Below are 23,073 nucleotides of genomic sequence, written 5' to 3' on the forward strand. Positions count from 1 at the left end.
AAAGCTTGTTTCTTATAAAATATAACATGTTAATATTTATACAGACAGTAGTATCCTAACTAGACAGTTTTAGGATGTTAGCGCACGACTCAGATGGGTACTAGAAGCGGAATAGTGCTCCGAGGAGCATAGTCAGGTAAAAAAATGCTTGGTATGTGTATAGCGTTTTTTATCTGATGTTACGGTTGTATCTGGGTTATATCTGAGTTGTGTTACTCAGTGAGTTTAATGCTGGCATAAATCCGAGCTTGGGATAACTAGGACGGGCTGATTTATAGTTTCATATCAGGTTGTTATTAACCCTGATGCAGGTTTACATATTCAGGTGGAGGGATTCATGCCGAAACATTTAATAAAAATGTTTTTGGCTTCAGTCGGTGAAGACATTTGCAGTTTAGATCCCAGGTAAGTGAAGATCAGTGTTGAAGGAAACCTCATCTGGAACTGAATTTTCCTCTGTAACAGCTCCTTTTAGTAAGGAGCGAGTTCTGGCGCATCTCCCTAATCTCTAGTGGTAGGTCTTGGGAAATTATTAATGAATGGCCATTCCAGACAAACTTTTATTTTTTATAAGCTAATATAATAGCTTGGACGTCTTGAAAATTCAACATTTTAATATAGATTGGTCTTGGCTGCGCAGATGACTGTTGGCTCCGGAGAGCTCTGTGCGCTCTTTCAATCTGGTATTTGTGTACAGGGTCTGGATTTTTACATAAACTTATGAAAATTTGTGTGCAGACTTCAATTAGTTGGTTAGATTCATATTTCTCACTTAGGCCACGTATCACCAGATTGTTTCTTCTGCTTCGTGCCTCTAGGTCGGTGATCTTAGCTTGCATGTTGCTGATTGTTCTGTCTCTGGTTTGGAGAGCTTCTTTAGTGGCAAGAATCTCAAGTTCATTAGCTTTAGCTTTTTCTTCCACAGACTCTAGTCTGCCAGCAATTTTTTGTAGAGAGGTGTCAAATACAGAAAATTTTGCCGAGAGTTCTTGTATGGCATTTTGAAGGGGTAAGAGAGCGTTTTTTAGTTCCTCAATGGGTTGAAGGTTGTCTGGTTTGCCTTTAATCGGGTCTTTGGAGAGCTCCGGTACAGTTTTAGACGATCTTAGCCTCTTTGGGTCTTTCTCCGGTGAGGTGATGATAGCAGATAGTTTGGCTTTGGTGGCTTGCGTGTCCATGTTCTCAGATTCTCTTGGCATTTTAGATCTCTCAGACGTTTGGTGTGTTTGTTTCTTCGGGTTTGCTCAGTATGTGGTTATACCGGTCAGGCCTCTAATGACCGCGTGGTGAAATAGTAAGCGCACACCGGCAGTTAATTTAAGTTTTCAGGAACCCACAGGATCACTGTAAAATCTCTAGATATGTTCACAGTAGCTTGTTAAAGTTAGAGGTAACAGATGAAGCGTATAGAGGTTTGGAATTCCCAGATTAAGCTGTGAAGCTGATGTTGGGTCCTGGAGCATCAAGGAGAGGGTACCGATTAGATGCCCACCATCTTGGATCTCTCCAGTGTATGTAATTAGTCTTAAATATGTTATTCTAGTAACTATCTATACTTGAGCAGCATCCCACCTCGGTGTGCTTGAAAATAGCCTACCGCAGGCCATTGCATTGCCCCTCCCCAACCTTGGTCTACAGTCTACTCTCATAGTCCCCTCACTGCCTCTATTTAACTTTTTAAACCTAACTTCTTAGAGAAACCTCTTTTTCTGAGTGTACCTCCCTCCTTTCTCCAGTAGGTGGCAGCATACTCCTGATAAAAAAGACCAGCAATAAACCTTTTTCTTTTCTGCTCCACATATTTACTCTGCCTAAAAGTGTCTCTGCCCTTCTCCAGTGAATCAGTGGAATTTCCACCACACACTCATGCACTTTCTCTAAAGAGTGTAACCTACCAAACACAAAATTCAAAGTTAAATAACTGGAAAACCAAAGTTAGTAACCAGAATACCTGCACCCTAGCAGTAGCTCTCCTTTTCCAGACTCAGGTCTCTGATTGTTTTTTTTTTTGGTCCTTCCCGCCTTCTTGGCTCTTCCTGCTCTGTTTGCCCTGCGGGCTCACTCTGTTCCCCTACCCTGCCCCCAATTCCCACCCACCCCCAGTAGTCCTACATTTATCCCTCCTCCTACAAATCCCTCAATCTCCCCAACCAATCCTCATACACCTTCCTCCACCCCTTCCTCCTACCCACCTGACCCCACCCCTTCCTTCAACCCACCTGACTCTCACTACCACTCCTCCCACCCACCTAATATCACTTTACCCTCTTCTCTATCACTTCTGACTAACTCCACTACCATGCCCACCCTTCCCCATACAATCCTTATTTCCATAATCTTGCCCTTCCTTCTACTACCTCTTTACCATGCCACCTCCTTTACTGATTTCCATACTCCCTCCCCCTTTTCCTCCTCACAACATCCTTACATCCCACTATCACAATATCTCAGCCTCTTTAGTTCCCCTCCACCCTATCCTTCTCCTAAAATAAAAGTTTTCCCAAACTCTACTAATTACTACAAACCCAAACCGAATCTCTACTAGTCTCTTCTATCCAAATACAAACCTAATAAACATATTCCCATTCCCACTTACCTTTGCCTAGCCGGCGACATCCACTCCAATCATGGACCAAACTTCCCTCCAACAAATCTCCCCAGCACCAACATCAAATCCTCAAGTAAAAACATCAAATTCTTCACCATCAACGCCGAAAGCTTAATAAATAAATTAACCCACTTCCATGCCTGGCTCAACCATAACTTACCAGACATAGTAGCCATCTCTGAAACCTGGCTAAAACCTCATATAAGTGACTCTGAATTCCTTCCCCCTGGATTTCACTCTCTCCGATCTGACTGCCCAAGTAGAAGAGGTGGTGGTGTAGCTTTAATCTACTCCAACCAACTGTCCATCACTCCTTACCCTAACCCCATCCCTTCTTTCTCTAATGCTGAACTTGTGATTGGCCTACTAAAAATAAACATCCATAAAAGCATCTGTATCATTTCCCTCTATATTCCTCCTGGTAACAACACCAATACCCTGGAAGACATACTCTCCTGGATCTCATCCAATATTAGGTTAGAAACCTACATCATGGGAGATGTAAATATTGACTGGGGAAAAATCATCAACCCTAATCCCACCATAATGATCAACCCATTCAACTTCACTCAACTTGCAAACTCCATTACTAGGCCTAACAAAACCAACCCTCCAGGCTCCATACTTGACTGGATCCTAGTATTTCATCCTAACAAAGTCATAAAATCTGGTGTCATTCCTGACTCATTAGGAGACCACCTCCCTGCCTTCACCCTTCGAGCTACTCCACTTCCTCACACTCTCACCAATACATTCATACTCATAATCTATCTAACTTTAACCCTACTACCTTCTCTGACATCCTTAAGCTAACTAACTGGAACCCCCTAAAAATACTACCATTTGACAAAGCCATTGACTGCTTCAATTCTACATTCTTAACTGTCCTTAACTCCCTAGCTCCAATTAGAACTAAAAGAGTTAAAACAAAGACCACCCCATGGCTCACCAAAGATACAAAAAAAGATTATGCTACAAAGGGATAAAATGTGGAAAACCTACCTCTGCTATAAACAGACAGAAATATTACTTAAATATAAACAATTGAGAAACCTAGCCAAAAAACAAGTCATTAGAGATAAAAAGTCTTACTACATCAAACTACAAGAAAATCATGCAAAAAATCCCAAACAGTTCTCGATCTCTATTTATTCCCTCCTCAGGCCAGGTAAAAAAAACAACCCCTGTCCAGACGCCAGCAAATCTGACCCAGAAATTGCCTCACTATTCAATGCCTTCTTCACCTCTTCTATCGCTGAGCTAAGACCTTTACCAACAATAACCCTCCACCCCTCCCTGCTCAATCTTCCCCTCCCTCCTCTCGTCACCCTAATTTCAAACTCAAACCCATCTCCACCAATCTAATAAAGAAACTTCTTTATAAACTTAAGCCTTGCACCAATGCCCCTGACAGCATTCCGTCCTCCTTCCTAAAAATAGCTTCAGATGCTATTGCTCTGCCTATCAGCATCCTGATCAATAGATCACTACTTGAATCTTATGTACCCAAACTATGGCGTACTGCATTTATTCTTCCACTCCACAAGGGTGGCAAAAATTGCAATGTCTCCAATTTCCGCCCCATAGCCATCCTCTCCCCTATCTCCAAAATTCTTGAAAAAGGCATCCACCTGCAGCTCTTGCCATTCCTTACCAAATACTAGCTACTCTCTCCTATCCAACACGGCTTCCACCCAGGACACAGTACTAACTCCGCCCTTCCCTCCTTCTTACATTCTGTCAACTCAGCCCGTGAATCTGGTAATATGGTACCTTCTGTTCTGCTGGACTTATCCAAAGCCTTTGATATCATCTCTCATATCCACCTAATAAACCATCTCTCTAATTTCAACCTTTCCTAAAAAAACTCTCTCTTGGTTCTCTAGCTATCTTTTAAGTAGGTCCCAAGCCGTGAAATGGGGCCAAGCCACCTCCTCTTTCCTTCCTACCCCCACTGGAGTACCCCAAGTTTCCATACTTGGCCCATTGCTATTCAATATCTTTATTAATGACTTCCACAAAGCCATTCCTAACACCAAAATTGTGCAATACGCTTATGATTCCACTTTGATCTGCTGCACCACTAACCTAACAGAGCTCGAATTTCTGACACAAAATGCCTTCTCAACAACTGAAAACTGGATGCTCCAAAATCACATCTCACTAAATGCCAACAAAATTAAAATCCTTCTATACTCCCCCTCTTGATAATAACTCTCATCAAATTACCAGCCTCAATAACTCATCTATCGAGATTGTACCCTCTGCCAAACTTCTTGGTGTTACAACTGACAATCAACTAAAATTTAACACTCATATCCAGCTAAACATCAAGAAAACACACATAAAACTTGGCCTGCTTTACAAAAACAACCACTTCCTCTCTCCTTCCACCAGACTAATGCTTGCCTCTACCTATCTCCTTCCCTCTCTTATGTATGGCGCTCCTCTGCTCACTAATTTATCTTCCACACTCACCTCCAAACTGGGAAGTATGTTACAACAAAATCTCCAGATTTGCTACAAATGCCAAATCCTCTTCTCATCACTGCACCTCCCTTCACTCTTTAAACTGGCTTGAACTCCTCAACCTACTTGACTTTCACCAAATAACCACAGCCCACATATTATTATTCGAACCCACTAACTGCCCTGCTCTATCCAACATACTACAACCATATACCCCCCTCAGACCCCTTAGATCTTCTCACCAAAACCTGATCACTGTTCAAAAACCCAAGTGCCAGCTGGTCAGTTTCTCTTATCCTTTACCCTAGCAAAAAATGGAATGCTCTATCCTCCTCTCTAAGGACCTGTAACAACCATAATAACTTCAAAACTCAACTTCATTCCTACCTCTACCTAAACAGGAAATGCAACTGCACTCTTCCACCCATACCTCTCAAGCCCTCCTCCCCCTTCACTCCAGGCTAACCTTTTTTCCTTCCTAACCTCACTCTCAACTGCTGATTCGTATATGTAACTATATAGTAAAATCTAGGTATTATGCTATATGCTTGTTTTTATTTTCTGAACAAAAATTGTAATTGTTTGTGAAGAAACCCATTGTTTGTATTACAAACTACCTTTGAAATTTTCATGTTAATAAACTTTGTTCTGTGGAGCTTTTCTCCCCGGGCTTCCACTGAAAACGGGCCCTCAAGCCCAGTGGACCTCCCCGGTAATCAAACTGGAATAAATAAATAAATAAATACATTTGCAAAAAGGTGTGCAGCACGAAGAAGATCAAGATGGCTGCCATCCTATAGACACTGTTATCCCTCAGCTCTGCCACACGCTACAAAAAAAATCTACTTTTTCGGCTTAAAAGTCTCATTTTTTAGGTTCAATAATCCTAGTACCTGGCAGATGGTAACACAACTCTGCATATCTCTACATCAAACACAACTTTGGATGCCTAAATCAAGAAAGATTACTGTAGATTTCTCTGGGCTACCTCTCCATGTGTTTTCCATCCAGACTGCTGCTCTTGCTTGGCCTTTGACATTCTAAAGCATCAAAAGAAAACTAAAGATGTCAACTGTTCCTGCCCATATGGACACCCAAACTAGCAAAGCTAAATTTTCTACAGCAGCCTCCCCTGAGAAGGATGCTCAGATTAAGAGACCCAGAACAGGGAAGCAACAAGAGCTCACTAAAGCAGCTGGTAAAGGCAGGCCAGAAAATACAAATCTGGATGATTTAAAACTAGATCTCCACCTTATCCAAGTGGCTAATCAAATTCTTAACAGAATCAAAAAGTATTTGAAAACAAAATCAACATTGAACGGATCCAAAAAGAAATCACCTCTAACACTAAAACTATTCAAAAATGCAGCAAAAAATACTAGACGAGGAGGCTAGATCCAGACGTAATAATATCATAAGAGGCATACCATAACATATTGATCACAGCAAACTTTAAGAATCCATCATCTCAATATTCAGGTTTTTTTTAGATGATCCAGCAGACACTGCTCACATAACTATTGAGAGGGCTCACAGAGCTTTTAGACCACCCCTAGAGTCTGACAAATCAAGACAATTGTATGTCAAGCTGCTAAACTACCAATATGTTATTAAACTATTGTCAGCTGCCAAAAACAAGAAACACATTACCTGGAATGGGAATAAAATCTACCTTTCCCATGATCTCTCATCACAAATAAAGCTGGAAAGACAGAAACTACCTCCATTCTGTGCATATCTCATTAAAAAACAGATCAAGTTTTAGATGAGATATCCTAACACACTGACCTTCCAACACCATGGTGATAAATACTATGCTGGCAACATTAATGAAGCTACAGCAATCTTTACAGACATCTTTAAAGAAATTCCTGACATGGATACAAATAAATTCTGAACATCTACAGACTTAATCTACTTTAAGTTGCTCTGATTGCAATGCCGAATTAGTCAAAAATTATAGTCTTTTGGCTAATCGCTGACACTTTTGCACTTACCACCTTTCTAGATTTTCTTCTGTCAACCAAACAGCGCTTTCTACCTGGGCACACTTTTCTCCGTGATGTTCCTGGCTTCTGATGGGGCCTACCAGCTTGAGGAGGACCTACAAACTACAACCTTCACCCTGCCCTTTGACCTCACTATTCCAGAAGTCTCATGGTTCGTAAAGGTACATACAACTAAATTGCTCCTGGAAACCTAACCTCACAGTGCCGTTGTTTTTAAAACAAATTCTCTTGCTCCGTTTGCTGCTTTCAACCTATTTGGATTGATAATCCAGCGAAAAAAGCCAGGAGTAAGGTCCTTTGAGTTTTTTCTCATCTGGTATGGATATTTCACCATTTCTCCGATGCTGATAACAGGAAATCTTCCATTGGCATACAGTATCCTATTACGGACCTGGGACTGTTGTAAGTCTACCTGTACTGCTTTTACTGGAGATACAACTGCCTTCAATATTGCCATTCCTTGCCATTGGATAAAATATATTAATGCTCCATTGATATTACTGTTTTAACTGCATATTCTGCTGCTAGTTGCTGTTTTGCTAAACTGCATTCATACTGAGTGTTGGCTTGGGTAACAAACATTTCAAATTCAGTACAAGTTAGTTCACTACCTGTTTATGGCGTGCTTATAGTTTACACCACATTAGTTCCATATAATCAAAGACATATGGATAATTTACCTTAATTTACCTCCCTATGTGAAAAGAAAATGGAAAAAATGATGGGAGGATTTCTCTGTGGACATGCCTCAGAGGCTCTGCCTTTAACAATATGACTTTTTGAAAATATGTTCAATGTTGTGTATCCCCTTGTAAGTTATTGCTGAGGTTGGTAAACATTATTTTTAAAATACTAGCATATTTTATCCATTACTTTAGTATTTATAAGAATTTATAAGATTACTTAATCACCTCTTGCAAGTTTTTGCTGTGGTTTATTTATTTTTTTATTTATTTATTTAACATTTGTTAACCGGGAAAGTCCGACTTCGAACAAAGCCAATTTTCAGCAGAGGCCCGGGGAGAAATGCTCCAGATGCATATCTTTGAAAAGTGGCTTCCACAGAACACCCTTATATCATGTATGACCAAAAGCCAATCTTGGTTGGTAAACATTAGCTTTAAAATACTAGCCTATTTTATCCATTACTTTAGTATTTATAAGATTACTTATTCACCTGCCTACCTATTTAGGCTTACTTCAATTTAATTGATACAAGTTAAAGTTGTGTTTTTGTTGATTACACTGTCTCTAAGATTGGCTTTTGGTCATACATGATATAGGGGTGTTCTGTGGAAGCCACTTTTCATGAATACTGCTAATTTAAACAAACTTTTTACCTGCGTAACATCCCCTATGCTGATGCTTGACACTAATTTGTCTAATATACTATATTAACCAAAGCATTAGTTATATTTTGCTTAGTGCTTACTTCTATTTTCCCCATCTTCCAACAGTCACCTACTAAGAAATATCAGATTACATTGTCTTGGTGACTTTCTCAAACCACACACCTCTCAAAGGCATCAGTGAATTTCTCCGCAATAATAGCTGTCTGCTGTGTTGTTATATCTCTTGCCATTTACTTTTACCTGAACATTTAACCTCATACAGTTACTTTGTTGCCTTTCACTGCTCTAATGAGCATTGGGACTAGTGTGTCATCTGTTAGGAAATGTTAGGCTATTTATGCTCTTTAGATTTTTTTTTTAGCTTTGGGAATTAACAGCTTTATTGAATTTATTAGAATATTACTGCAACACATATCAGGTACTACTTCTCTCCTTATGGTTATAACATCTAATTTTCCTTGCTCTTCCGGGCCAAGTAGTTTGTGGTTAGGCGCAGGAACACTGCAAAAAGAGCTAAGTTCATTTGCCCATCCATTGTAAACTCCTATACTCTCTTTTCTTTTTTATTTTGTACCTCATCTTCCCCTCCATCTTGATACATTGAAGCCTTTTCTGATATGTGGTTAATTGCATCATGGAATATTAAGGGGTTGCAATCAGAAAAGAAAAGGAAACTTTTTTTCCATTTGGTTTTCAAATCTAAACTAAATATTATTTTCATACAAGAAACCCATATGACCACTGATCAATGGAACCCTATTCAGGGGTGGAAATGGATTAAAGCTATCATAGCCGCTGGTACAAAATCTAATAGTGCTGGGGTGGCTATTATTGTTAAAGAAACTTTTCAAGAAACTATTAAACATTCTGGTTCAGATCCCGAGGGTAGGTGGTGCTATATAACGACTAATTGTCCCCACCTGTACAAACCTATCTTGCTGCTCAATGTATATGCCCCATGCATTAACCAACAGAATTTCATTATGTCTATATATAAAATTCTCTCCACTTTCCCCAATCATTATTATATCTTACGTGAAAATTGGAATTCTGTCCAAGATCCCTTAACAGATAGAACTAATATCAAAGCCAAACATAATAAACATGTATCCTTAACCATTTTGGAACTTAAAAGTGATTTCAATCTATGGATGGGAGATAGGAAATTCATCCCGAGGATCATGTAAGTTGTCCTGCTAGACAGGGGTCCAGGGAAGTAAATACTTTGGGAAGAAATATCCAGGGAATTGTTATGGCTAGGCTTGTATAGGCCCTATGGCTGGTAGCCTAATACCAACCTATGAACCTATATTTACCTGTCCAATAACTCTCCCAACAACAATTTTACTTTTTATTCTCACTGTCACAAAAGCTGGTCTAGATTGGATTTCTTCTTAATTTCTAGTGTTTCCTGAATTTTGAATTTCAAAAATTCTTTTACAATGATCCCAGATTCCTTTCAGATCACTCTAAAATTACCCTTATTATTGACTGGTTTACTAAATCTGATATTAATAACAGAAGTTTTCTTTGGTCGGTAAACCCAAATCTCCTAAAGTAAAAAGATCTATTACAAGAAATAGACTCCCTTTTGGAACATTCCCTTAACTCACTCAACTCCAATACACATCCCTTACATATCTTCTGTGCTTCCACTAAAACATTAGAGGATCCATTATAAGTAAAGCCTCTTTTTAATAAAAAAAAAATTCTTTATCAAAGAATCCAAAATTAAGGATGAAATTACTAAGATGGAATTAGACCTTCAAACAAATTTCAGACAAGAAACAGAGAAACAACTAATTGTCTTACAGGAGAAACTCCACTGCCTACATGCTGAAAATCTATCTTTCCAAGAAATCAAAACTCTAGCCAATTACTCAGAATAGGCTCAGTTTCCCTGCAAATTCTTGGGAAGATTGATCAGTCAAAACAAGCCTTCTCCTGTTATCTCAGAAATTACATATCAAGGTCAAAGTTATCACAACAACCAGGATATAGTAAAACTTTTTGAAAGCTTATATACTAACTTATATAACCCAAATGACTTTAGGTTGAATATGACAGACTTGGAACCTTTTTTAGACCAGCTAAATTTTCCCAAACTTAATAAAGAACAACAAGAGTCTCAGACTTTCCTTATCACTCAACAAGAGATAATTGGAACTATTAATAATCTTAAACCAAATAAAGTCCCTGGCACAGATGGTTTTACCGCTGAATTTTACAAAACTTTTGCTACTAAGCTATCTAAGATTCTGTTGCATCTCTTTAACCATATCATCCAACACAATATAAGTGACCCAAACCTGAACACTTCTAAAACAGTTCTTATTCCTCAATCAAATTCTGACCCTAAGAACCCTTGGAACTACAGACCAATCTTCATAATTAACCCGGACATAAAGATTTTTGCCTCCTTACTAGCTAACAGAATTAAATGTATTATAGCTAATATTATCTCACCTGAACAATCAGGTTTTATAGAACACAGACAAACCATTGACCACCCTCTCACTCTTGAAGCTATGATATCCCTCTCTACTCTCTCCCATACACCTATATACTCCCTAGTTATTGCCGCTTCTAAAGCCTTTGATTGCCTTAATATTGATTCTCTACTAGCAATTCTTCCCCACTTCAATATACCCCAGACCTTCATACAGATTATAAAAACCCTGTACTCTAAGGCCCACACCACATTACAAATAAATAAGTTGCTATCCTCTAGAATTGATATTAAGGTAGGGTTGAGACAAGGCTGCCTGTTATACCCTTACCTCTTTAATCTCTACCTTGAACCCCTATTTCTTTTAATTACTCAAAAAACATTTCACCATATTCCTGCTCTTCATGGTACCACTATTCCTCTATCAGCATATGCTGATTTTATACATTTTGAATGCCTCTAATTTAGTGATCTATAACAATTTCTTTAAATCTCTGCAGTCCTCACACAAGAATGATCCTGCAAGTATAGCAGTGCACGGCTAAAACCGGTAAACATTCAAAAACACAGCCAGCACTTGGAGAGGGTATGTTAGACCCAAATTTTAATTATAAAATAGCAAGATAAACAAGACAAACCGGTTTTGGCATAAACACCAAAGTCTTCATCGGTGTAAATAAGGCTAACACCAAATCATGTTTAAATAGGCACCAAGGTAACAAACAATAGTTGTAATTGGCTGATCATAATTGACCATTAAGTCCAGGTGGGAATAATCCCCGCAGTCTGACTATCCAATTTTTTCTCCTTGTTATTTAAAATTGTATGCCAGCCAATCACATTATTTCTTGTGCCCTTAATAATATGGCTGGATGGCCTAATGGTTAAGTTGTTTGCCTTACAAACAGAAGGTGCAGGGTTTGACTCTCACAAGGGATAATTGACTAGGCTTAAAATGGCTTGCAAGGGCAGTTAGCCTAGTAATAATTTATGACTATGACTATAATATCAATAATAGTGAATCTAAACCTGGCAGAGTGATGCACTAAAACATGCTTATACAAGGCATTGCTAGTCCTTTGATGTTTAATGTCACTAAAGTGATGACTAACCCGAAATTTGAAAGGCCTGGATGCATGGCCCACATAAAAAGCTCCACAGGAACAGGTAGCAAGATATACCACCCAATCCGAGGTCAATTAGCAAAAAAACAAATATCATACACCCTGGCTGTGTTGCGAGTAGTAAAACTATTAATTTGATTTATGCTACTGCAGTGGACACAATGACCACATGGATAACATTCCATCACAAGCTCCCCTGTTAGTGTTCTCTGTGTGGGCCCCCTGTCCCTAGTTAGTCGATGCTTATAATGGTTAAGGTATGCACCCACTGTTTTACCTCTCCTGAAACTAAAGTGGCACCTGTCATGAACCAAGTGACCAGGTTTATGGTCAGCCTGCAGTATGTTCCAACTATGATGAATAACCTGAAAAAACATGTCTGTGTTCCTACCATATGCAGTGGTAAACCTGAGCTGAGTAGAAACATTACTGAATTTAGTCTTATATTCCATTAATTCTGACCTATCCTTACTAGACAAATGATGGCAAGTCATAGTGATAATCCCAGACTTGTAGCCCCTACGTTTGAATCTCTGAACCATGTCCCTCCTGGAGTTTTCATATTCCGTAACATCAGAAAAAATAATTTTGAACGTAATGAATTGTGATTTAGGAATGTTGCGAGCAACATGTGGCGGATGAAAGCTGGTAGCGTGTAAAATAGAATTATATTCAGGGAATTTACGGAAGACCTGAGTATCAAGGCTACCTTCCAAATTCTTAGTGACCAAAACATCCAAAACAGTTAGCTGTTTTTGGTCATGATGACATATAAATTGTAACCCCCACTTATTGTCATTCATATATTGAATTAAGGTATTCCAACTCACCCTTCCAAATCAACCAGCAATCATCCAAGTAACGGTGCCAGATGTCAATCTCGGGTATATATATATTATGAAGAGGATCATAAATTAGTTGTTGTTCCAAATAAGCCATGAATAGATCTGCATAAATGAGGGCAAAAGATGCCCCCATGGCTGTACCCAGAGTCAGCTAAAAGCATTCCTCCTGATAATAAAAAATGTTCATGGTTAGAACTCTTTCAGTAAGCCCAACAAGGAAAGTGTTAAAACCAGATGGATATAGTTCAGAGATCTGTAATCAATATTCCACAGCCATGAGACCAGCCCAGTGTGGAATTTTGATATAAAGGGCTGTGACATCTAATGTGCATAAATACCATTCTGGTTCTGTTTGTGCATCGGATAGAATCTGCAAGAATTCTGTTGTATCTTGTATTCTTGCTCGGACATGTTTTAACAAAGGTCATAGATATTTAGTAAGAAAGACTGACAAGGGCTCTGTGAGGGAACCCCTCCCTGAGACAATAGGTCTACCTGGTGGATCTGATAAAGATTTATGAACCTTTGGTAGCAAATAAAGGTATTGTCTACTGGGGTCCGTCACCTTCAGATGTTCAGAGGTGGCTTTAGAAATAATGCCCTGCTCGACTGCCAAATTGATAAAAGTATCAATTTGTTCCTTAAAAGATGAACTAGGGTCAAGAGGCATGGGCATATAGTATAGTCGATCTTCAAGCTGTCGAAGAGCTTCACTATTATACTGACACGAATCCATTACCACCACCATCCGCCCTTGTCAGCAGGCAACACAACAATATCAGTATTATTCATAAGTTCATGCAAGGCTTCCCATTCCTGATTGGAGAGATTATGTGTTTTGGAAATACCCTTACCATATTGTTCATGTAGATCTTGGAGAACACTATGAACAAACAACTGTACTGTGGGATGCATTGGGGGCATAAAATTGGACTTTTTAAAATGAAACAACTCCTCATGAGTATTGTTGGATCCATCTTGAAAAAATAACCTTAAATTCAACAAACGTGCAATAGAATACACATCATTCACAAAATCTTCCTCATATACAAAGAAGGTCTGGACAAGATTCAAACCTTTATTCAAAATCACATACTGATTCTCTGTTAAAACATATGAAGATATATTGAGCACATTCTGATCTATCACTTGTTGCTCATCATACGTAATAAGGTCTCCATGGTTGGAATATGTGTTGTGTTTTTTATGTTTATGCCCTGCCCAGCATCTTCTGACCCTAAAGGGGCATCATTGTTATTACGTTTAGGTGTAGGTGAAACCTGCATGTGTGCTGCCTCAGAGTCTGTGAAGGAAGAGGACTCATCCCCAGAAGTGCCCCCCAAAGGAAGAGGTAGATTTTCATAAAATAGATTTCAGACGTTTCCTTTTTCCAAATTTGGGCACTGGATTAACAAATTTGACGTTTTATATGGGCCAAAAGGCCGCCCCCCTCTCGTAATCCATTTGATCCCTATTTAATTTGTGAAGTTTCTTCTCCTTCAATTGCTTTTCTAAGGATAATTAATCCTGACCAAGTTGCTGAAGGTATGAATGATAAATGGACTTCCTCTCAAATTGTTTCGTTTGTTCACACAATTCACAAAGAAGTTGGATGGTACCCTTGACACTCGAGTCTTCCGTAAATTCCCTGAATATAATTCTGTTTTACACGCTACCAGCTTTCATTCGCCACATGTTACCCGCAACATTCCTAAATCATAAGTCATTAGGCTCAAAAGGATTTGTTCTGATGTTATGGAATATGAAAACTCCAGAGGGACATGGTTCAGAGATTCAGATTTAGGGGCTACAAGCCTGGGATTATAACTATGGCTTGCCATCATGTATCTAGTAAGGGTAGGTCATAATTAATGGAATATAAGACTAAATCCAGTAATGTTTCTACTCAACTCAGGTTTACCACTACATATGGTAGGAACACAGACATGTTTTGTCAGGTTATTCATTGTAATTGGAACATACTGCAGGCTGACCATAAACTTGGTCACTTGGTTCATAACATGTGCCACTTTAGTTTCAGGAGAGGTAAAACAGTGGGTGCATACCTTATCCACTATAAGCATCAACTAACTAGGGACAGAGGGCCCATGCAGAGAACACTAACAGGGGAGCTTGTGATGGGATGTTATCCATGTGGTCATTGTGTCCACTGCAGTAGCATCAATTGAATTAATAGTTTTACTACTCACAACACAGCCAGGGTGTATGATATTTGTTATTTTTGCTAATTCCTCCTCGGATTGGGTGGTATATCTTGTCACCTGTTCCTGTGGGGCTTTTTATGTGGGCCAAACATCCAGGCCTTTCAAATTTCAGGTTAGGCATCACTTTAGTGACATTAAACATCAAAGGACTAGCAATGCCTTGTATAAACATGTTTTAGTACATCCCTCTGCCAGGTTTAGGTTCACTATTATTGATATCATTAAGGGCACAATAAATAATGTCATTGGCTGGCATACAATTTTAAATAACAAGGAGAAAAAAAATGGATGGTCAGACTTGGGGGATTGTTCCCACCTGGACTTAATGGTCAATTATGATCAGCCAGTTACAACTATTGTTTGTTACCTTGGTGCCCATTTAAACATGATTTAGTGTTAGCCTTATTTACACTGATGAAGGCTTTGGTGTTTATGTCGAAACTGGTTTGTCTTGTTTATCTTGCTATTTTATAATTAAAATTTGGGTCTAACATACTCTCCAAGTGCTGGCTATGGTTTTGGATGTTAAATTTATACAGTCCTCCCTTTCCAACTTTCTATGGTCTCCCAAATCCGTCAGAATTAATTACAAAAAGCTCTCTTACCCTAAAGAAAAAAGGAGGTCTTGGCTTACCAGATTTCAAACTATACTATGACAGCATTAATTGCAATAGAATATTAGCCATTTCTGATTTCTCGCCTAAATCATCGATTTGGTCCCCAGCTTGGGTTAAACTTTTTTACCACTATGTTAAATCATTCAACATAACTCTAAAGCTCTTCCTTTCTTAAATAAAGAAAACATGAATAAGATTAACCTACACATATCTTTAAAACATAAAATACCATCCTTACAAAAAATCTTTAAATCCTTAAACTTATTCTCCGTTTTTAATACCCTACAGCCAATTCACCTTAATCTGAACCTAAAAATAAACAAGAAAATGATTAACTTAAACCAGTACCCTCTTTTAAAAGATAAATCTATCTCAGATTTCTTTTCTTTTAGACAAGACCCCATCACGGTTATAAGAATTCAGAGGAGTCTTCCCAAAACATATACAATTATCATAAGACAAATAAAAGAGCACTCTTATTCTATCTTAGAGGAGCCTTCCTTAAATGCAAATGATATTTCTACTTGCCAGTCAATTCTGAAAATACTTTTTCTTAAAAAGAAAATGATCTCCAGCTCCTATAAGCATATTAGTTCTATCAAAGCACAAAAAGAGTTCATCTTTTCTAAATACTGGCTTGATCAAGACTCTTCAACTCCAACTAGTCAAATCACCAAATCTATACAATTATCCTTTCAGTTTATCCCCTTTAAAAAACCAAAATATACCCAGCTCATGTTACTAAATAATGCCTACCTAACCCCATGTATTTTGAATAAAATTTATCCCAAAACCTCCCCCTTTTGCCCATTCTGTCCTAATCAAAAAGCCAACCTTATTCACATTTTTTGGAGTTGTAAATGTACCTATAAACTTTGGTGCTCCCTTAAGATTAAATTAGAAAAAATGGGCTACGAGAAATCCAACCTATCCTGGAAATTCACTTTGCTCCATATTCATCCCCCCTGGGTTGTCCATACTACAATTCCGTATCCTAATTTCTCTCTTTATGCTAGTTAAATACTATATTACACTTAATTGGAAGGACAGGTCCTTGCTTTCATGGGATGGTTTTAAATGCCTGGCTACTAACCACATATTGGCTCACAAATATCTTACCTATAGTAAGAGTCTTCACCCCTGTTTTATGGAATATTGGAAGATGATGTTTTATTATCTCTTATCCTTATGTAATATGTGATTACTGTTGAAAGTGCAAAGTGTACAGTTGTATATAGTTGTTTGTTATTATTGTTCACCTTTGTATATAGTTTGGTTGACTTTACTGCAAAAACTTCAATAAAAAGATTTTAAAAAAATGCGTGCAGGATTATGAAAGCTACATTGACTTAATAAGGTTTTGATCATTTTGTCAAACACAGCATTTTGCATATGATTGTTCAACTTGGTGACACATATGTGGTCAAATACTTTTTTACCAGTCACTTCTGTGAATTCACCCCATCCCCAAGATGGTTCAGCTTCATAGGTGATTAAATTTAGTAAAGTAGTTTAGGGAGCAAAGCATCCTGCATAGGATGTGTGATGAAAGTCTCCACTTCTCCAAAGACAATTTTTACTATTTTTGATTCACAACATTCAGAGGCATGCCAACCAAGAAAAACGTGACTCATTACAACCTGCTTAAAACTGTTTACATGCTCATGTTTTACAAAAAGCACTGTAAATGTAATTATATAAGTATACTGGGTTAAAACACTTTCTGATTATAACCTGGAAATCAACATACCTGTCTCCAGCAAGCAGTGATCTAAGATGCCTCTTCAGGATCTCATTCTGAAAGTCATAGTATTTGGTCCAATAGATGCATATCATTTTGTACTCGCAAACCATCTTCAAAAATGAGTAAAATGCGTCTGCCATCTTGAAGTCTGTTGCACCACCACTACCATTTTCCCACACATAGACCACTAGAAGCTCTAATGCATACTTAGGAGGTAAACGCTGCCCTGGTTGAAGCTTCATCTTTTTCTGTGGTTCAATATGCTGGTCAAAATATAGAAGAAAAGTGCAATGTATGAGTTCTAATTGGCAAACTTTCAAATATAAAATGCATAATTTAGAAGTAAAAAGCATGCAAGAGACAGTAGGCAAAGTGCATAAAAGACAAAACTCTGATAACCATTGCAAAATGTATGTGTGTGTGAGTGTGTTTTAGCATGTGTGTGTGTGTGTAATTAATTTTTCCTGGTAAAAAGTTTACACAGTCAGAAAAATGTTAATAGACATGATAGTAGAAATGGAATGCTAAAGACAATATCCCATCGCTACTCTGAGATAAACAGCATCCATATTGCTTCTATGCTTTGAAACCCAATTTCCCAACATAGTGGAACTAGATCATCATTGTTAGCTAAATAGTAGTGCAAAAAACAGTGGCAGGACAATACTGCATGCACATGCTTATAATCACCCATACAATATGACATTCAGACTCCTATAATCACCCATATAACATTATATTACATAATCACCCATATAATATTACACTACAGTACTACAAATGATTTTGTATAATACTGCATATATATACTCCCATAATTATCTACATGATATTACACCACAGCATTAGTTATGGTAGTATAATGTTACATTCATGCTCATATAATCACACATACAATATGACATGGAATTTATAGCACCTGTAAAATTGTAATAGAAAATTGATTATAGAGACTGAAGTGAATGAACATTGAAAGTCCAAATGTGTGACAGTAGAAATTTGAAATAATTATAGTATCAGCCAATCCTCCGCTTAGACCTATAGGTGCTGGGGGGGAGGGGTATGGCTCACTGAATCTATGTCCATTTATCTAGAGAAAAAGTTGAGACTGATGTTGGACACATGTTTTTGTGTTAAAAGATACACAGCAATTTCTTCTTGATTTGTACAAATTTTCCAAGGATAATGTGTTTCCAGCTAGTAACCTTTTGGTAACACTTGATGTTGTATAACTGTTCACAGTGATACCTAACCAGCAAGGAATTTTAATGGTTAAGGATTTTATTGAAATGAGAAGTGATTTGGATGCTAGGCAGATTGAGTTCATTGTATTTCTCCTTGAGATGTTTTTGGAGAATAACATTTTCACATTTGACAATAGATATTACCATAAGAGGCATGGTGTAGCTATGGGCACACCTTGTGCCAATAACTACACCAGTGCTGTTATGGCCATATGGGAATGCAAGTTTCTAGTGAGTTCAAGATGGTGGGGGTCATCAAATAAAATTTTACTGACGATTTGTGGATGACCATTTTATGGTTTGTTAGATTCATACTGAAGAAGACTTTGTCTATTTCAGCCAAAACTGGTCTGTTTGTTCCTTATAGGACATGTTATATTAAATTTTGAATTTCCTACAAACATCACTGTGTGCTGGCCTTGTGTTTCTCCATTGGACTAGCACCATAGTGGAATGAGATGAATTAATTTGCTATCTTCATTCCACTACAGACTTTTTGTGGTTCACTGTCACTAAGTCCCATACTGAGATACCCTAGTTGGATGTTATGGTGAAGAGGGAGCCTGGTACTAATAGACTTACAATATTACAAGCCTTTATAGGAAGGATTGGTACAAACAGAGTTTTGTCCATCGTAGCAGTATGCATCCTAACCATGTGTTTGAGAATGTGGTGAAGGACAAATGTTAAGGGCCTCTAGGCTACATGTTAAAGACCAAAATTTTAAAGAATTTATCATGACCCTGAAGGATGATTTTGAAGCTAGTGGCTATAAGGGGATTGAGATAGCTAAGGATATGTGTGGTGCCCACCAGCTTAGGAACGGTGTTGGGAGATGTGATTTTATGACCCCCACCCAGGACCCACATAGACAAGTTAGAAGGGCCAATATTTTAAGAGACCCTATGACTTTTTCCAGTGACATGAGGTCACTGATGTCTGATGAAGAAATGTTATCAAAAGTGCTTACATCTCATTAAAAGTTTTATATTTTTTTGCATTGGAACTGTATTGCCTGCCTGCTAGCAGCCACACATTTCTTGAGCATTAGTATCAGTGCTTGTTTTTTTGTGGATTTGTGTGGACTACATCACTGGTTTTGGGTACTTTCACCATAAAAAATATACTTTTTTCAGTTGTAGCATGCCATGTCTAAAATTATATGCTTTAATGTGGCTAAAGCTGTGAAGCCAAATACAGAAATGTGCTGCAATGGAAGCACTGAGGTTAGAACTGTATTTTTACATGCATTCTGTAGCTGAATAGTTATGTTACCACAAAATTTTGTTTTAGAATCTCAAAGGAAGACACAGACACACCATTTCAAAGAGAGGTCTGAGTGGTTTTAGCACATCTGCCTTTACAGACAGTCTGACATTTTGCATTATAGCCAGTCTTCATTTTGGATGCTGTGGTACACTTCTGTTCAGTACTCTGTATCAAATAATGGCTTAAAATACTTCTTCACTGAGTTATCACTGCATAAGAATTACTCCATTTCAATGGGGAAAAATGTTTATTTTGCAGATGTAACATGCAGTGGCTAGAATACCATACTTTCAAGTGGCTAAAACTGTGGGTCAAATTTAGAACGAAGTTGCACTGGAAGCACTGATGTCAGAATTGTAGCCTTAGGTGAGTTTTGGAGCTGAGCATTCTTTTACAATTATTTAAAATGATTGTTGCATTTTGTTTGGAAGTGCAGAGGGTCTATTTGCTGAAAATGGTTGAGGCTAATTTCCAGTTAAACTGGAAGGGCTGCTTGTTGCATATTGTTTGGTCTGTTACTCTCAAGTGCAAATATATAAAAAAGATCCTGAGAAGTCAGAGACTTTACTGTGAAAAGCCATAAACCTCCTTTTGAAAGAAGTTCACCGGAAATATGCAAATGGCCCCTTAACAACATACAAGTGTTGCAGCTACATGACTTCTGAATGGCCCTGATATTTCACTTTTACAAATCTTTTATGAAGGTTTTAAGGCCAATGAAGTCAACCACTACTAGCAGGAGATATGCTATGTTTCACCCTTTTTATGGGTTCATCAGTAGATTATAAATGGATAGTTTGGTCATTACCTAAAAACTCTCAGCTTCAAAGAAACAGGATAGCTGCAAATATTTTCCAATAATGAACAAAGCAACTAGTAAAAAAGTGTCACATAAGAAAAAATAGGCAAATGCATCAAAAAGACCCCAGATAGCCAAAGAATTCACTCTTTAATACCATCTGAATTCCTCTCCTTAACACCATACCCACCCATCACCTCCTCGTCCCCTCTGTTCCCTTCATCAACATGCCCATTGAAATCTGCTTCAGTCTCCACTCTCTCACCCTTGGGTATACTCTCCACCAGTTCATCCAACTTGCTCCAAAATGTTTTCTTTCTCATCCATCGCACATCCAACTTGTGGAGCATATGCACTAACAACATTCATTATCACACTGTTAATTCCCAGCTTCATAAACATCACCCTATCTGATAATCTTTTCACCTCCAAAGCACACTTGACATGCTGTTCCTTCAGGAAAACCCCTACTCTATTTCTCCTCCCATCCACACAATGGTAGAACAATTTGAACCCACCTCCAATACATCTGGCCTTACTCCCCTTCCTTCTGGTCTCTTGCACTCACAATATGTCAACCTTCCTTCTCTCCATTATATAGGCTAGCTCTTTCCCTTTAGCAGGCATACTTCCAACATTCAAATGTCCTATGCTCACTTCCATACTCCTAACTGTCCTCCTACTTCTTGGCATGCCCTTCCCCCTCTTCTTCTCCTTCGGTCAACGGTAGCTCAAGTTCCACCATCACCTTGTTGGCTAACAGCACTGGAGGCTGCCATTGTTAAGCTGGTATGGAAATCTGCATTGTCATCCGCATATTTGATCTGGCAAAAATTTACACTGGATGCCCTTCCTGATGTAACCCTCCACATTTATCCAGGCTTGGGACTGGCATGAAGAAATACACTGGCTTGTGCATCCCCCAGTTTCTGTGTTTACACTGGATACCCTTCCTAACATAAACCTCCTTTGCGTTTCTACAAAGTTCCTTATTTTAGGCATTAAAACAACATTTTCTTTGCCATATAACACTTGTTTGTATACACTGGTATATAAACCATTTTTTTCATTAGTTATAAAATGCAACCAACCAGAATGTAATATTCTTTTAGGCAAAATAACTCTGATTTCACTATATTTATTACATTTGAATTGCTTATGTTGTAAATGTTCTTTCCTGCTGCTCACATTGGATGTGGAAGGAATTGTGTAGGCTGACATCAACTGTCATAAATTATTGTCAGTTAACTTTTTTTTTCTATTTACTACTATTTTTGTATAGCAGAATATTTACTGTGTCGTACTGCTATCCTAGCTCACATTTGTTAATGTCTATACAATCATTTTTTTGAGTTTTAGAAATAAACCCATATTTTGTTTTCCTTTTGCTTTATCATCTGAATCACTTTGCATATCTATTCTCTTTCCTGCCTTATGCTTTGGGATTCAGAGAGGCTTACCATAACTGGGAAGCTTTAACATGAGTAGTTTCTCCCTCAAAGTAAGCTTTTCTAATTCATTGACTATTTTACTGCTGAGTATTCCTGCTGGCAGATTCCCAGACAGGGAATCGAGGGTCTCAATATATGTGTGTGTGTGTGTGTGTGTGTGTGTGTGTGTGTGTGTGTGTGTGTGTGTGTGTGTGTGTGTGTGTGTGTGTGTGTGTGTGTGTGTGTGTGTGTGTGTGTGTGTGTGTGTGTGTGTGTGTGTGATTGAGAGTTAAAGGTGATCTTGCCAATGCAATGCACTGGAAGCCAAGATAAACTGTATTGCTCTAAGAATTGACATTACTAATGTTAAGCAAGGGTGACTCATACAAATGGTAATGAGCTGCTAGGTGTTTTATACAGCCATTGCTGTCTCCGAATATAATTTCCATGCTGTCAAGTGAGATGCTTAATATGGTGCTGCGATTTATTGTTAAATGCCTATATTAAATCTAAATATTATTAAAGCTGAACCATTGGAATCCACTCATTTTTAACTTTACACACACACACACACACACACACACACACACACACACACACACACACACACACACACACACACACACACACACACACATAGGGGTACTGCAGTTGGTACAGTGGAGGTTTACTTGACCTCTGTTTTGTTGACACAGTTTAGTTGACAAAACAGAGACCAACAGTTGTGTGAGATTAATAAGTCCCCAGGTTAGAGAATTTGCCCTTCCTTGGAGATTGTGTGATCTCGGAGTTAGTATTTGAGAATGTTAAGATTCTGTCACAGTGGGTAGTATGCATGTGCAAGACATTGCATGGTAGGGTGGTTAGGTAAGGAAAGAGATTCAATGTT

At 38.2% G+C, this 23,073-nt stretch overlaps 1 protein-coding gene across 3 annotated transcripts in view; it reads right to left on the reverse strand.

Annotated features, from left to right (window-relative positions):
- Positions 1-23,073, reverse strand: part of LOC122799326 (2'-5'-oligoadenylate synthase 1A-like) — a 290,809-nt gene that overhangs the window by 81,471 nt on the left and 186,265 nt on the right. For all 3 annotated transcript variants that reach the window (XM_044068306.1, XM_044068304.1, XM_044068305.1), the window contains exon 4: positions 17,449-17,705. In XM_044068306.1, coding sequence (XP_043924241.1) covers positions 17,449-17,705 — 257 coding nt within the window. The remainder of the gene's footprint in view (positions 1-17,448; positions 17,706-23,073) is intronic.

This window comes from Protopterus annectens, chromosome 4.part0 (genome assembly GCF_019279795.1).
Source record: "Protopterus annectens isolate FY-2018-M chromosome 4.part0, PAN1.0, whole genome shotgun sequence".
Lineage (NCBI taxonomy): Eukaryota > Metazoa > Chordata > Ceratodontiformes > Protopteridae > Protopterus > Protopterus annectens.